Raw genomic sequence first — 17,315 nt, 5'->3', positions numbered from 1 at the left:
TCTTCAATTCTCTCTCATCGTCTAATATTTATTCCTTGTCACGTTTAGGCCATGCCATTAACACATGTCTTTAACACATTTACTTTTCTTTTTTTTTTTTTTGAGACGGAGTCTCACTCTGTTGCCCAGGCTGGAGTGCAGTGGCCGGATCTCAGCTCACTGCAAGCTCCGTCTCCCAGGTTTACGCCATTCTCCTGCCTCAGCCTCCCGAGTAGCTGGGACTATAGGCGCCTGCCACCTCACCCGGCTAGTTTTTTGTATCTTTTAGTAGAGACGGGGTTTCACGTGTTAGCCAGGATGGTCTCGATCTCCTGACCTCGTGATCCGCCCGTCTCAGCCTCCCAAAGTGCTGGGATTACAGGCTTGGGCCACCACGCCCGACCAACACATTTACTTTTCAAGAGAGAAATTACAAATTTTACTTCTAAAGAGAGATCAGTTTGAGAGGTCAGGTAGATCCCAGTAAAATTTGTCCTCATCAGGGAAAAAAATAGGAATAAACTTTAAAATGAAAAATACTAGAATTTTAAAAACATTTTAAATGAACTTAAAATAGTATTTTTTTAACATGTAAAAATATGTCTTTCTGTATCACCTCTCACTGCCGAGGATAAAAGTGTGAGTCAGCCTGGGAGTTTGCTCAGGGGTTCCTCAGCGATCCTGGTTTTTCTACTCAGCTGCATCAGACATGGAATCTTGTGGCCAGGGACTGAGTAAATAGAGATGAATTGAGCAAATGCCAATTTCAAATTGGAATCAGATGGCAAGAACTGCTTGTTCTTTTAGCTTTAAAAATGTGTACCCTTTTTAATAGAAAGACCGTAGGTCCAAAGGATGAAATAAAGGTTAACTGGAAATGCCACATGGGGTGGCCCGTGCCTGTCGTCCCAGCTACTTAGGAGGCCGAGGCAGGAGGATCACCTGAGGCCAGGAGTTTGTGACCAGCCTGGGCAACATAGCAATCCCCTATCTGTACAAAAAAGTTAAAAATTAAGCAAACGTGGTGGCATGTGCCTATGATTCCAGCTACTCAAGAGGCTGAGGCAGGAGGATGACTTGAACTTGAGCCCTGGAGGTCAAAGATGCAGTGAGCTATGATTGCACCACTGCACTCCAGCCTGGGCAACACAGTGAGACCTCATCTCTAAAAAAAAAAAAAAAAAAAAAAAAAAAAAGACCTGGAAGTTGGTTGGTGATTGCAGTGATCGATCAGTGGCGGTCTAAAACCGTGCGTTTTCTTCCCTCATCGTCTGTTTCCTAAATCGTCTATCCATTCTTCAGTTCCTTGCATGTGGTTGTTGAACCCTGACTATGCGCAAAACGGGTGCTTCAGATTGTTTTTTGGGCCACTAAATACTTTAAAACTGTGTTTTAAGGTTCTGCAAACTGCTTTTAGGGCTCCTATGTCTATTTTCGTTAAGAAGAATATACTAGTAATTTCTTGGCTGTATTGGATGAATGCAGCCTTATGATGAATGAAAGCCCCAGAGCTGAAACTGTTTTCAGGATTTTTAAGAATATGGAGGGAAATGCTCCCCTTATGTTTTTAAAAGCTTGCTGATATAAAACGTGGCAGTGCTTAGCTATTGCCAGATAAGAATGGTTTCTAACAATCTCCCATTCTTTCCCTCTTCCTTTAAATGTGGGCTCCCAGAACTGCGGCGATAACACAGCAGGTGACCATTGCGATGTGTGTGCTTCTGGCTACTATGGGAAGGTGACTGGCTCAGCAAGTGACTGTGCTCTGTGTGTCTGTCCTCACAGGCCCCCTGCCAGGTGAGCCCCCACAGGTGCAGCTAGCATGCTGGGCTGCCCAGGGCTGCTTCCAGTTCAGCCTCAGTGGTCTATGTTAATGAATATTCTCCTTTGGTTGCAAAAGGTTAATTTTAAGAAAAAGTGTTCATTCTCAAAAGCATTGGAAGAGAATCTTTTCAAAAGCAAAGCATCTGTGTTGGTATTGGATGTTTGGATGCAACCAATTAAAGAAAGAACTTTTAGGTTTTGTTTTTTAAGACTCATTTTAGCCCACATCATATGTATCCAATCTGCATGGAGATGAATTGTTATTAATTTTATTGATAATGATACAAAAGAACCCAATTACCATTTAAGAGAATAGGATTAGAATTTATATAAGCTGGTGCCTAAGTGCTGAAATGCACATGGTGATAAAATTGGGACTAGTTTCTATCTTGTACTCATGATGTTTGTACAGAATTATCTGAATGCAAAAGGGAACCAGAAATTTTAAGTGGGAATTAGAATATCAAAGAATCCACTTTGGTTCAAATGAAAATTATAATTCATCAATAGTATTTTATTATCACTTAGAATATTTGGCAAGGTATTGAACATATAAAGATCAAATGTTAACTTTTGGTGTACTGCAGCAAAGTATTCCTTTTAATATTTGTCTGAATCTTCTGTTTTTTATTGCCTCCAAGTAAATGATGCCTGATGGTGAGTACCGAATGAGAGGCACTATGTACACTTCCCTTGCAAGCTATGAAGCATCCTAAAATGTGTTGTTACTAGTGCTTATTTTTTATATTGAATCTATATATGTGAATTTTGACTTGTCAATTCCATTTCTGTAGTCTATGCTATAGAAATGCTTTCGTGTGTGTAAAGATGGATGTGTTTTAGCATTGCTTGTACTCATGAGGAATAGGGGAAACAAATATCTACTTACAGGGAATTGATTATATACATGGTAGTGCATTCCTAGAGTGAAATATTTTACAAACATGGAGAAAAGAATAAGGTATATCTGTAGGCACAGAATCAGAGAAATGGCCAGTTGAAGTATGTAATTGAATATGTAGTGTGATGCCATTTTGGAAAAAATTCATATCCACATGTCTATTCATACCAATGTTATAGGTGGCCATATGTGTCCAGAGAAATATTGGGAAGGACATTCTACCCTACCACTCTGCACATTTCCGTACTGTTTGAATATTTTGCTTCTTCAATAATAAAAAGGTTATAAACATCCCCAGAGTCCACATTAATAAATTAAAGTTGTGCTATCAGGAAGAGATTGTGAGGATGTGAACATTCATGGGTGCTCAGAATCTGAGATGCCCTAAAACACATGCTTTATTTTCTACGTATTTTGTTTCCACTGAAGTCTATCCCTTTACTATTTTAAGGAGGAAAAAGAGTCAGAAGTGGTATGGGGCTGATAACTGATACTGGAGACTTCATCTTGCTAACCAAAAGGAACCAGACTTGGCTCTCACCGGTTTCGTTTTTTATTGTCTCCAGTCGTTTGCATGCACCCAGCTCAGCCTCTAGATGGCGCATTGGTAATTTAAAACATGAAGGCAGAGGGTAGAGGATGTTGAGAAAAAGGAGTTAAACAAAAGCAGAAATCCATGAATGAGGAGATCAAATCCCAGTCGATAATTACACTTTGAGAGGCTCTGTCATTTTGCTTCTGGTAGCCTACCACATAACTCCCTGCCTGCCTTTAGCTTCATCGATTCTCCAGTTCCACCCTACTTCCTTGCCTTTGCTTCCCTGGCTTGCCTTCCTCGCCTTACATTACAGTCAATAAAGTTCTTTTCGTCAGCGTGTGTTCAGCCATCTTCCCCCTGCGGGTTTTCATGCTTGCTCATAGTTGTTTCAACTCTCTTACCACCTTATCACTTAGTAAGCAAAGACGCTTTTTCCTTGGGACACTCTCTTGTTGGGTGGCTAATTAGTGATAATCCCTAAGGTCAGTCTTCTTCCACTTAACATTCAAATGATTGCCCCTGGACAGGGTCTTATGAATGTCTTTTGGATACAAGATGTGCATGCACTTATTGATTACATTTATTTTCCTTCCTTTTGCCCAGTAGATTGTAAGCTCTAAAAAGCTGTGTGTGATCACATAACTTTGAGACCAGTATAGTGTATCCTAAGAGTAATGAATAAGTACTTTAAGGAAAGATGGAAATTGTATATCTGAAAATTCAAGAAGAAATTCTTTTCCTCCAGTTTTAGTCCCACTTGTGTCTTGGAAGGTGACCACGATTTCCGTTGTGATGCCTGTCTCCTGGGCTATGAAGGACAACATTGTGAAAGGTACATGGGTGGATTGTCATGTGGAAATCCCTGGGTACTCTGTTTCTTTTATAAGGTGTTGGGCGTATTTACTATAGTGATCTGGGAGCCATTATCAATTTGCATGTGCTTCATTGAAATAAGACCTCATTACTGTTCCAAAACAAGTTTTCCCAAGGTGAGTGGATCTGTGCTTTGCATTTCATTTGGTGGAAATGATTACTGTCGTGAGTTAGAAGCTGGTATAGACCATCCTGTCTGTACATATGTTCCTTCCTTTCTGTAGGTGCTCCTTGGGCTATTATGGGAACCCTCAAACACTAGGTGGCAGTTGCCAGAAGTGTGACTGCAACCCGCGCGGCTCTGTCCATGGCGACTGTGACCGCACATCTGGGCAGTGTGTTTGCAGGCTGGGGGCCTCGGGGCTCCGGTGCGATGAGTGTGAACCAAGGCACATTCTGATGGAAACGGATTGTGTTTGTGAGTATTTCTCCTCTAAATGTGTAAAGATGGTTTTTCCTCCCAAATGTGTTGGGAAAGAAGCAGTGGTGGCACACTAAAGTGTCCGCAGGATACCAACATCCTGTTTCATTTTCATTTTGTTATTTTCTAAGCATAGATCACTGTTGCATCTGCTGAACTGAACCTTTCATCATGTGTTTTCCAGCTGAGGCGGGAGGTTCTAAGATACCAGTTTCTTCCTCCCAGAGCAGCACAGTGATTTCAACTTTCTCATTTAGTGGCATTAATATTTCCTTTAGTGGAGCCAGGAGTGATTTAGTGCGGGAGAGGAAACAGCTTTGTGGGGTTGTCATTTGTGTTACCCCAATTTCATGAGAGCTTCTGCTCTTGGCTATCATGGATTTTTTTTTTTTTTTTTTAATGGAGTCTTGCTCTGTCCCCCAGGCTGGAGTGCAGTAGCGCAATCTCAGCTCACTGCAACCTCCGCCTCCTGGACTCAAGTGATTCCTCTGCCTCAGCCTCCTGAGTAGCTGGGATCACAGTTGTCCACCACCTTGCCTGGCTAATTTTTTTATTTTTAGTAGAAACAGAGTTTCACTACGTTGGCCAGGCTGGTCTTGAACTCCTGACTTCAGGCAGTCTGCCCGCCTCAGCCTCCCAAAGTGCTGGGATTACAGGCGTGAACCACCACGCCCAGCCTATCATGGACTTTTGTAAACTTTTTTTCCAGTTCTGATTTATTTTACCAGCAAGTGTATGAGATAGTCATCTTGGGATGTCTTCTCAGGGGTTAATGGGGAAGATAAGGAGGCCTGTTAGGGTCATGGCATTGGAGGTCTTTTTTGCTTCGACTTTTGTGTTGATGATAGGCACAAACACCCCCACTATTCTGTCCAGTGTCCTTCACTTGTACTTGTGAAAGATGCATTTGCAAACTGTCTGGGGAGGTGACAAGCAGGCTGTGGAAGGGAATGCTGGGATTCAGTGCCTTGGGTCCTAGTTAAAGATGAACCAGGCAGCGTAGCGATGGGGGCAGAAGAACGAAATGTGTGCCAGAGCTGGGCGCCACTCTCGGCCTCAGCTGTTTCTTTCTCTGTGACCTCAGGGAAGTTACGTATCTGATCTGAGCCTTGGCATCATCACTGAATAGGGGTCTAGCACTTAACTGCCGTGCCACCCATGGCACCGTTGGAGTGAGAATGAGATCAGATATGGTACACCGGGTCTTGGAGTGTACTCTGACCGCATACGTCATTTTCACAAAACAGCTTATGCAACCCCGTGAAAAAACGGGCAGACCACACCGTATTCACTTTAACTGTCCTTTTTAAAACTCTGTCTTGTAGCCTGTGATGATGAATGTGTAGGTGTGCTGCTGAATGGCTTGGATGAGATTGGCGATGCCGTTCTTTCTCTGAACCTCACTGCCATTATCCCTGTCCCATATGGAATTTTGTCAAAGCTGGAAAATACAACTAAATATCTCCAGGTAGGTACTGGAAATACGGAGATGAACAGACAGTTGTATCATTGAGGGATATAGTCCGTGGAATGGTGGGAGTCATTGCATGTGTCCTCCCCGCAGTGTGAGAGCCCAGCTTCCATCGCCCCTGCGGGCAGGTTTCTAGTCTTTCCTTGACTGTGACCAGTGACAGGCACGTACTTACTTATCTCACATGCTAGCTTGTTTCACAGTTGGCAGCTTTCATTGTTTCAGTGCTCCCTGGAGGACTCCTTATCAAAGCTGCTGTCTGTGGCCCTCGTTCTACCTTTTGGGATAAGACCAAATCCACTTGCTCTTCTGTAAGACAACTTTGGGTATTTGAAAACAGCTGCCCTATTAGAAAAGCAGAAAATAGACCAGGCACGGTGGCTCACACCTGTAATCCCAGCATCCCAGCACTTTGGGAGGCCAAAGCGGGCAGATCATAAGGTCAAGAGATCGAGACCATCCTGGCCGACATGGTGAAACCCCGTCTCTACTAAAAATACAAAAATTAGCTGGGCACAGTGGTGCGTACCTGTAATCCCACCTACTTGGGAGGCAGAGGCAGGAGAATTGCTTGAACCTGGGAGATGGTGGTTGCAATGAGCCGAGATTGCACCACTGCACTCCAGCCTGGTGACAGAGCGAGACTCCGTCTCAAAAAAAGAAAGAAAAAGAAAAGCTGAAAATAAATCTGAACAGTATCTTCTTTAAAGTTGCCTCATGCTGAAGATGAACCATTTTCTTTAAGTATATTGTTATTCACTTCACTAGAGTTGCAGGGCACAGAATCTCTCCTCCCTGGAAGACTACATTTAAATGTCTGGCAGTAAATCATAGTTTTATGTTTTCACCAACAGGGCCTAGGTCAAAAAAGGATGAAGAGTTAAGAAGTTAACTTAGTAGACCATGTCCTACTATAGCACTTATTTGTTTTTATTATTTTATTATTTTTTTTTTTATTTTTTTGAGACAGGGTCTCCCTCAGTCACCCAGGTTGGCATGCAGTGGCACAGTCATGGTCCACTGCAGCCTTAACCTCCATGGCTCAAGGGATCCTCCTGCCTTAGCCTCCCAAGTAGCTGAGACCAGAGACACACACCACCATGCCCAGCTAGTTTTTTTATTTTTATTTTTATTTTTAATAGAGATGAGCTCTCGCTGTGTTGTCCAGGCTAGTCTTGAACTCCTAAGCTCAAGAGATCCTCCCACCTTGACCTCTCAAATTTCTGGGACTACAGAAAAGACATGAGTCACCGCCCCGACCCACTTTCAATTCTAATTGGAAAACAATGTGATTCTTAAATTTTGCTTTATATATGCGTTAGAATTTGACATAATCTATGCAGTGTGCCAGGTAGCAATAAAAGGGATGGCCATTCCTAAATGCCTTTTCTTAGATAAGAGCCTTCCTCAAACTTCATACTTCCTTAGGGGTGTGTGTGTGTTTATGTGTGTGTTGGGAAGGGGCTGGTTCTTGGATCCATCTGGATTTGCAGTGGTCTTTTAGGGACCGCTAAGAGATATTTTTATGTTATACTTTCCTCAAATGTCACAAAGTGTTTTTGAAAAATGAGAGCTTTTAAATCTATTAAAAAAAGAATATTTAAATGTTTTTTCCAATCACTACATATACAATCAGTATGTTAATCTGCCAGTATGGGTCCCAGGGATATAACAATTTTATATATATCAAATAAGACAAATATTTCATTTAAATTTTAACTCATTTTGAATGATTTGCTCTAAATAAACCACTTGTCCGTTTTCTTTAAGTAACTTTTTGTGTTTATGTAAAGTATTCATTGAGTTTTAAGGTTTAAACAAAATCCTACAAGAAATTAGAAGGATGTTGGCATAAATTAAGCACTTTATTTTTCTTTATTTTTAGTATTTATAAATCTTTCTTTATTGAATTCTTCTGTAGTTTAGCCTAAAGGCGTTTTTTTCTTAGGTGTTGCAGTTATAATTAAATTTGTGTGACTCTGCTATTGAGATAAAGCCATAATTTTATCTGAGAATTGCAGCAGTATCAGATTCTGCTTATCACACCAGATTTTAAATTTATGTCTATTTCAAAAATATAATGCAAAGGATGGCAGTATGGAATCATGTCGCTATAATCGAAACCGAAGTAAATGTGATCTATTTTTTTTTTTTTTAATGACAGTTCCAAGGAAAGAAGAATTTCTTTCTGTGAACAAAAAGGAAATAACAAGTGCTTCTTAGTTAATAATCAGAACATTTTACTGCGAAGCATTGTAATTTATTTCCTCCATTCTTCCTAGGAATCTTTATTAAGAGAAAATATGCAAAAGGACCTGGGAAGAATTAAGCTTGAAGGTGTTGCAGAAGAAACGGACAACCTGCAAAAGAAGGTAAATTCTTTCCATAATGAACTGCCTTCCTCCCGGTCCCTCCCATCAGCCCTCCTGAACAATTGCCTTGGGGCTGTCTGCACGGTTCTGATTAGATCATGCCAGCCTCTTCCTCCCACGAGCTGTGCTCCAGTTACTTAATCATCAAATTGGTTTTGACCCTGCCAGTTTCTGTGGTTGACTGGGAAAAGGCTCCCGACTTAATGTCTGTTGTCATCTCTGCTGGGGACAGAGTTGGGCAGTCTCTTGGCTCTGACTTACATTTTCTCCTCTGAAACAAAGGGTGGGGCAGGGATGAAAAGATCGCTGAGGTTTCTTCCTTCTCCTAAATTCATTCAGTAACCAAGCACATGGTGAGCCCAAAAGCATGGACTGAACATCAGTAATGCTCTCTGAAACTTTCTGGGTGGAGCAGGGAGCGCACAGACCTCACGACGTGGTGTTTGTGCAACCTTCAGGCTTCAGGTTGGGGTGGTTCTGATTTTAGGGCCCTGAGTGGCAAGTGAGCTTGTTTTTATGTCATCAGGGAATTATTTATTGTTTAACCTGTGACAGGAATGGCATTTAGTGACCTAAAAGAGAATCTTGCCCTCTGCAGATGGTGAGGAAGGATTACTGTCAAATTTACTACTTTTTCATTTATGAATTTTGTATGTGCGTGTGTGTGTGTGTACTGTGATGCTGTATCTATACATATGGATGTCTAATCTCCATCAACACATGCACACGTACACAAACATCACCCTGGAAAGTATAGTTTGGCTCCTGTTAATTGAGAATTAACGATGTTTTGGAAAGAGTTGAAGGGTTTAAGTTTGGGTTTAAGTACCTCATCAAGCAAACATTTGGTTGGAAATGATAAGCTGATTAAAATACATTCTCTGTATCCATTAAAGAAGATTCTACTTGGTCTTGACTAGAAAACACTTTTAGACCCAGTTGGAGTTACTTTACATTCTTGGAAATTATAAACAACCTTTCCTTTTACAAATAGTAAAAATCCCAGTAAAAATAACAGCTGAGGACAGCTAAGTGTCAGCCTCCGCGCTGCTGACTTCCCGGCTCTCGTCTTGTGTAGTTCTCTTGGCAGCCCCGGGAGGTAAGCATTACTGTTTCCCCAGTGTTACAGACAGTGCTTGGAAATGTCTGGGCCTATCTACAGCCTGGCAGAATCAGGTCTAAAATCAGCTTGCCTGACTCCGTGTTCTTAACTCCTAGAGACTAACATTTCATAGGCCATACAAACCAGTAAGGTTCACTTTCTGTATTCTGTATATTTGGGTTTTAAAGTGAATCGAGGGCCTTCACAGTATGGACACTAGGAGAATCTGTAGTTTAATACACAATTAGCCTGCTTTTAAAAACATACCCATCTTTTCTTATGCTGAGTGAGTTGTAGATTATTTCATTAACTACTGAGTCCATTTATAACCCAAAATATGAACCTCAGCTTGCATAATAGTGCTCATCTTTACTCTATATTCTGGAATATATGTTGTTGCTGGTAGGCGACAACCACGGAATACTAAAGTTTGCATATTATTTAAAGTCAGACTCCTTAAAGTCAAACTAACCTGAGACTTTATTTTTCCACCAGCTCACTAGAATGTTAGCAAGTACCCAAAAGGTGAATAGCGCAACTGAGAGAATCTTCAAGGAGAGTCAAGACCTGGCCGTAGCCGTTGAGAAGTTGCGGATGAGCATCACAGGTAGTGTGCGCAGCGTCGAGTTTGAAGTGTCTGTCCTTATCTAGTAAGAAGTCGCTGTCGCTCTTTTAAACATACGAATAGATGCATATCTCTTGTATTGGGCTTTCTGGAACCAGAGGGACTGCAATAGTTTGGGGATCCTGAAATGTGTAAGCTTTAGTCTTTCACTGAGAGTTTTAGCTTTAAAAAAATGCATATTTATTTTTTTATTTTCTGCATTACACCTGAAACTTAGATCCTAATTCTCTTTTTTTTTTTTTTTTTTTTTGAGACGGAGTCTTGCTCTGTCACCCAGGCTGGAGTGCAGTGGCCGGATCTCAGCTCACTGCAAGCTCCGCCTCCTGGGTTTACGCCATTCTCCTGCCTCAGCCTCCGGAGTAGCTGGGACTACAGGCGCCCGCCACCTCGCCCGGCTAGGTTTTTGTATTTTTTGGTAGAGACGGGGTTTCACCGTGTTAGCCAGGATGGTCTCAATCTCCTGACCTCATGATCCGCCCGTCTCGGCCTCCCAAAGTGCTGGGATTACAGGCTTGAGTCACCGCGCCCCACCAGATCCTAATTCTCAAGCCCCGTTATGGTAAAGTTAGTATGGTAGCTCCCCATCCATGGTATTTGGGACTTCAGTTTGGTACCAAGTGTATCCATCATATTAGAATAATTTAATCATTTCTCAGTTGGGTGTGCTGTGGCTTTTAGCATATGCTGTTTTCAGTTTTCCAGCTACCAGAAACATATGATCACTCTTCTTTTCAAATTATAGTGTAAGGGCTTAAAAAGTACAGAATCCAATGCAAATCAGACTTTGTAGGGCAAAAGGTAAGGAAATTATTAGAACAAATTATGTTTCATTAAAAAAAGTAGGATGAAGCATTGGTGGTTTATTTATGTAGTAAATATTTATTGAGAACATTTATTTTTCATGTGCAGATGTCTCTGCCAGGTACGAGGAAATGGTGAGGTTGACACCATGTGCCTGCCTTTAGAGAGTTTATTGGTGCATGGAAAGACTTTGAAATAGGCCAGTAATCCCAAGTTCATGGATGTTTAGTTAAGGGATGTACGGAGTACACTGGGTTATACCAGGTGGCCTGGCCTGGCATGGAGGTCCAACTCAGCTTAGGTAAACAGAGCAGTCCTCAGCAGAGAAGTTTCTAAGTTTTTCACTTGCTACTAGCCACTTTTCAGAGGCTTATTAAATAATTGGTGAATTTTCTCCATAGAAATGATTGAAAAGACAGCTTTAAATCAGACTTTGGACGAAGATTTCCTGCTACCCAATTCTACGCTTCAGGGCATGCAACAGAATGGGACATCTTTGCTAGAAATCATGCAGAGAAGAGACTTCACACAGTTGCACCAAAATGCCACCCTTGAACTCAAGTAAGTTCCCAATTACCGTTCACAATGCAACCAAGTAGAGAGAGAAACTTGCATGCTATCTCCAACGGAGAAGGAGGCATCCTGGAAGAAAAGTGCTCACTGGGAATGGAATATCCTAAGAGAGGAGAAATGGCCCTGTGGTCAAGTAAATGAAGAGGTGGTTACTGACCCCTCCAAATATAGAAAGGGGTAGCCTGTGCAGCCAGTAGAATCTATCTTTGTGCTCTCATGCAGTAGCTTCTGTCCTTTTCTGTGATTCTGGGATGTTTCCACCTAGCACAAACGGCAGAGCCTCATGGAACTGTAGACCAAGGATAAGGCAGTAAACTCTCATAGAAAAAAATCGTTGGTGACCACCAATACCATGAACTCCAAGACAGGTCAATGTTATGCCAGAGTAATTGGACTCAGTTCTATACAAAAGTACAGTTACATTGAAACCCATGATGTGAAGTGACACAGAGATCACAAAGCATTCTTACATACAGTCACAAGGAGTTTGGAGTTTCTTTTCCAGTTTTTATCTTAGCGTTTCTATACAGGTATTACTTGATATAGTAGCACAGGCTGTCTCTCTGCCAGGTTGTAATGAATGTCTGAAGTGCTGTTGTAAATAGTTGCATGATACTTCATTAAAACTTTATTCCTGAATTTACTATCTAAACTATAATCAGATGAAATGATATAGTCCTGTGAGATATTTAAACTTTAATATTTTGCTATTTTAAATTATGTTGTGATGGACTTCTTATGCAAATGTTTTACATATTTTTCTATATTGAAATATCAAATATTTATTTATACTGTATATATCTTGTCTTTTTCTGTATTTCAGATTATTACCAGGGTAGATAGATGTTAAGAAGTAGAATTATTGGCTGGGCACGGTGGCTCACACCTGTAATCCCAGCACTTTGGGAGGCTGAGGCAGGAGGGTCATCTGAAGTTAGGAGTTCAAAACCAGCCTGGCCAACAAGGCCAAACCCCATCTCTACTAAAAATACAAAAATTAGCCTGGCGTGGTGGTGGATGCCTGTAGTCCCAGCTACTCAGGAGGCTGAGGCAGGAGAATTGCTTGAACCTGGGAGGCGGAGCTTGCAGTGAGCTGAGATCGTGCCACTGCACTCCAGCCTGGGCAACAGAGCAAGACTCCGTCTCAAAAAAAAAAAAAGAAGTGGAATTATTTAGTCAAAGAATTTGCATTTTGAGGATTCCTAACATACGCTTCCAAATAATTTTTTAAAATATTTTTTAAAAACAATGTGCACTGCCCCCAGCAACACACTAGAGGGTTGGGTATGTGGCTTTTTTCATCATAGAACATAATTTTTGACGTTGTTGATTTGCTAGGTGAAAAACAAAAGGAGGTGTTCACAGTTGGGTGGAGTTTAGAGAGAGGACTAGTAATCTAATTACTAGAATCATAGGGCCTGGAAAGGGCTCTGAGAGAACTAGGATCTAAAGGCCTTGGGGGGAAATGAGAGGAGGGTGTGGTGCCAGGAGATGGGCGTGGGCAGCTGTCTGTGGAGCCCCTCCTCTGTGCCAGGAGAGTGCCGGCTTCTCTTCTCACACTGTGCTCTGTGATCATCTGTCTTTCCAGGTAGGGGAGAATCCAGTTGGGGAAACTGAGGTCCAGAGAATATAAGTAACTTGCCCTGTGTTAATTAAGCCTCCAGGACAATATGAAACCTGACCACAAACCTGAATCTGTTTGAGTCTCAACTCTATTATTTTCCCACCCAGAAGGAAAGGAAGTACCATTTGAGACCCAGTCCATAAAAGATGGGCGGGTGGAATTTGGACAGTTAGAGACATCGAGGGCCTTTCAGGGGCAGGGAAACGAGATCTCAGTCTAGCATCGGTGGAGAGCCGTTGAACGAGGGAACACTGGAGCCAAAGAAGCTCAGCTGAAGTTTGCATCGAATTTGAGAGGCCATGGGCAGTGGTCACAGCAGCCAAGCTGAACGTTAGTCCTGCAGCCCCGACTGCACACTGAGGCTTCAGCTGGGCTCCTCTTGGGCATCTCCAACCAGGTCTTCCCAGACCTGCCCACCCTGGAGGTGACGCCCCTGGGTTGGACTCTGCTCCCTAACCTTCCTCAGCCTGCCACACATCTGAGCTGGTGGGGAGCATGTGAAGGATGGAGATTCCCAGGCCCACCCTGCAGATCCTAGAGAATCATTTTGTGAGGCTGTCTCTTCCCGCCGTTACCCATCTGAGATCGGTGCATTCATTCATTCATTCATTCAGCAAAGTGACCTGAACCCTGGCATTGTGCCAGGAGTTGGGGACGTACAGGGGAACAATAGAGCCTTTTGCCCACTAGGAACTCCTGGTCCATTTGGGGAAAGTTTAATTTCTGAATATGCACTTTAAATACAATAAGAAAGTTTAAAATAGAGGTCAAATTTTCATCTATAGGATGATGTTACTATCTAAACCACAATCACATGAAATGATATAGTCCTCAATGACTTGAACAAGGTTAACCACCAAAAACAAAACAAAACAAAACAAAAAAAGCCCAGCACTCTTCATTAGCTTCTTCTAGCAAAATTGACAGAGGAAACTGGTGTTTCTCAAGCTGTGTTCCTCTACAACACTAGTGTCCCATGAACTCCTAGGGAGATTCCTTGAACAAATATGAACCTTCCTAGGATCTGCAAGGCAGGCCTGGGACTCTCCATCCTTAACAAGCTCCCCAGCAACTCAGATGTGTGGGTGGCTGAGGAAGGTTAGGGAGCAGAGCCCAGCCCTAGGGCGCCGCCTCTAGGGTGGGTGGTTCCTGGGAAGACCTGGTTGGAAAGCCTGAAAGGAGGGGGAGAGGCAGGGCCAGCCCCCACCTCCACCTGTTCCCCTCAGTGCCTCCTGCTGACCCTCCCCTACTGGCGACGGCCTCTATGACCCCTTTCTCTGTCACTGCCGTTACGGTTTCACTTGGAATAAAGTTATTAATAAGATTGCTGATCTCTCTAATTTGTAAGTAAAAATATTACTAAAGAGACTTTTTTTTAAAAAGTCAAGAGTTTAAAATGTATTCTCTGGCCTCCACTTTCCAATTTTCCATAGATAATCCCTATATATGTGCCATTTCAAATTACGTGGATTATTTTACCAATTACCTGCTTTTTAATGATAATTCTTAGAAAATTGGTGGTTCATGCTGAAGCATGGCAATCACATAGATGAGAAGTTTAGCACACAGACGGACTGCTTTTCATGGTGGGTTGGGGGTCTCCAGGACTACCACCACATTCAGAGTTTCACCAGGACCCCCAGGATCCAGCATATAACTGTACTTACGGCTAAGATTTATTAAGGAGGTCCAGCCAGATGGGACAGAAGGACACAGCAGAGTCTGGAGGAATCCATGAAGTCCTCTCCCCACGTGGGATCCCAGAGAGCACTCCTCCCCCAGCAAGAAAAATGCAGCAACATGTGTGTGATGTTTCTGCCCAGGGAAGCCTGTCAGAGATTCTGTATCCAGGGATTTTGTTGGAGCTGTACTGGTAGGCACCCCCTGCCTAGCACATAGCAAAACTCCACTCCCAGAAGGAAAGCAGGTGTTCGGCACAAAGCATGTTGCTTGCACAAACAGCCCAGGTAGTGAGCTACTCTTAGCAGTTAGGGATCTGTGGGAACACAGCCCACCTCACCAGCAGGCCTTTCGAAGGAGAGCGGCCTCCAGCCCGCCACGTTGACTACACACTTTGGATTCTCGTTTGTAGCTGTTTTTCAGATGATTTCCGTGCTGGTATCTCAGACCTATTAAAATATGTTTATTTATTTATTTATTTTTATAGTCTCCCAGGCTGGGGTATAGTGGCGCGATCTCAGCTCACTGCAACTTCTGCCTCCCGGGTTCAGGCGATTCTCCCACCTCAGCCTCCTGAGTAGCTGGGATTACAGGCGCCCGCCATCATGCCCAGCTAATTTTTGTAATTTTGTATTTTTGTAGAGACAGGGTTTCACCATGTTGGCCAGGCTGGTCTTGGACTCCTGTCCTCGGGAGATCTGCCCGCCTCGGCCTCCCAAAGTGCTGGGATTACAGGCTTGAGCCACCGCGCCCGGCCTGTTGCTTAATCTTGTTCAAGTTATTGAGGAGTATGTCATTCACGTGATTATAGTTTAGATAGTAGAGTCACCTTATAGATGAAAATTTGGTTTCTATTTTGAACTTTATTTTTTTTCTTTTTGAGACAGAGTCTCACTCAGTCACCCAGGCTGGAGTGCAGTGGCACGATCTCAGCTCACTGCAAGCTCCGCCTCCCGGGTTCCCGCGATTCTCCTGCCTCAGCCTCCCGAGTAGCTGGGACTACAGGCACCCGCCACCTCGTCCGGCTAGTTTTTTGTATTTTTTTAGTAGAGACGGGGTTTCACCGTGTTAGCCAGGATGGTCTTGATCTCCTGCCCTCGTGATCCGCCCGTCTCGGCCTCCCAAAGTGCTGGGATTACAGGCTTGAGCCACCGCGCCCGGCCTGTTGCTTAATCTTGTTCAAGTTATTGAGGAGTATGTCATTCACGTGATTATAGTTTAGATAGTAGAGTCACCTTATAGATGAAAATTTGGTTTCTATTTTGAACTTTATTTTTTTTCTTTTTGGAACAGGGTCTCACTCAGTCACCCAGGCTGGAGTGCAGTGGCACGATCTCAGCTCACTGCAACCTCCACCTCCCAGGCTGAAGCGATTTTCCTACCTCAGCCTCCTGAGTAGCTGGGACTACAGGCATGCGCCACCACACCTGGCTAATTTATTTTAAATTTTCTTAGAGAGCTATCTTATTTAATAAAAGGAATAACAGATTCATGATCAGACATTAGAAATATATTGGGTTTATTCGTGTTTTCTTATGTATGTGTTTTAGTTCTTGTTGCCTGCTCATAATGCAAAGTCTTTATTATCATTAAAAATTGTAAGTCTATCATTAAAAATTAAAAGTCCTGACGTTATTCTAATAATGTCAGAGTTCAAATTTATATCCTTGACAGATGTTTTTGATCGTGTCTTAACCCAGTAATCTGACACCTGTGAAAGCTGAGGGCGTTTTACAAGCCATTTTCCATAGAATTTTTCAAAGTTCTCCTGACAAATTGAAATGAAGAGTTCATAGGATATTCCCCACCACTGCAAGAGGATTTGTAGCATGAAATTTTATTATTCCATGCAGCTATAAATTCAAAACTGATTTAAATAAGCAATTTGATGGCATATTTATAAAGGCATAGAAAAAAATCGTTTGATATTCTAAAGCTTGCGTTTATCCATGGTACAAATCATATCTTTTTGTCACTTTGAATTTGAAAGCTTTTATGAAATCTGCTTCTTCTTAACTAGCTGCAGAAAATCCTTTTACCATATATATAAATTGGTAAATTCACTGAATAGCCTTCTTTCAATTTCTTGCTGTATAATATATAATGAAAGATGGCAGTTCCCATCAACACAGAATGTTGTCCCAATTTCCTGAATCCAGATTCATGGAGATGATCTTTTTTAATTCCATTACTAAAATGTATTAGAAAGTGTTCAGATTCTCACAAAGCCCACTGGACCCCAGTTTACCAGGAAATTTGGGGAGGAGGGGTTTAATGACCTTCATCATTTATAAAATCATCAGAGCTGATGAAAGAAGTAAAGCTTTGGGCCGGGCACAGTGACTCACGCCTGTAATCCCAGCGCTTCGGGAGGCCGAGGCGGGCGGATCACCTGAGGTCAGGAGTTTGAGACCAACCTGGCCAACATGGTGAAACCCAAACCCCTGTCTACTAAAAAATACAAAAATTAGCTGGGTGTGATGGCAGGCACCTTAACCCCAGCTACGTGGGAGGCAGAGGCAGGAGAATCA

General features: G+C 42.5%; 1 protein-coding gene across 1 annotated transcript in view; it reads left to right on the top strand.

The window, feature by feature from the left end:
* The window catches only part of LAMA1 (laminin, alpha 1), a 189,664-nt gene that overhangs the window by 127,764 nt on the left and 44,585 nt on the right, over positions 1-17,315 (top strand). The window contains exons 34-40 of the mRNA XM_011957824.1: positions 1,655-1,776; positions 3,988-4,074; positions 4,340-4,533; positions 5,862-6,004; positions 8,290-8,379; positions 9,977-10,088; positions 11,309-11,468. Of these exons, the coding sequence (XP_011813214.1) occupies positions 1,655-1,776; positions 3,988-4,074; positions 4,340-4,533; positions 5,862-6,004; positions 8,290-8,379; positions 9,977-10,088; positions 11,309-11,468 (908 nt within the window). The remainder of the gene's footprint in view (positions 1-1,654; positions 1,777-3,987; positions 4,075-4,339; positions 4,534-5,861; positions 6,005-8,289; positions 8,380-9,976; positions 10,089-11,308; positions 11,469-17,315) is intronic.

This window comes from Colobus angolensis, unplaced genomic scaffold, assembly GCF_000951035.1.
Source record: "Colobus angolensis palliatus isolate OR3802 unplaced genomic scaffold, Cang.pa_1.0 Scaffold45, whole genome shotgun sequence".
Classification (NCBI taxonomy): domain Eukaryota; kingdom Metazoa; phylum Chordata; class Mammalia; order Primates; family Cercopithecidae; genus Colobus; species Colobus angolensis.
This window is presented reverse-complemented; position numbering and strand designations above follow the sequence as displayed.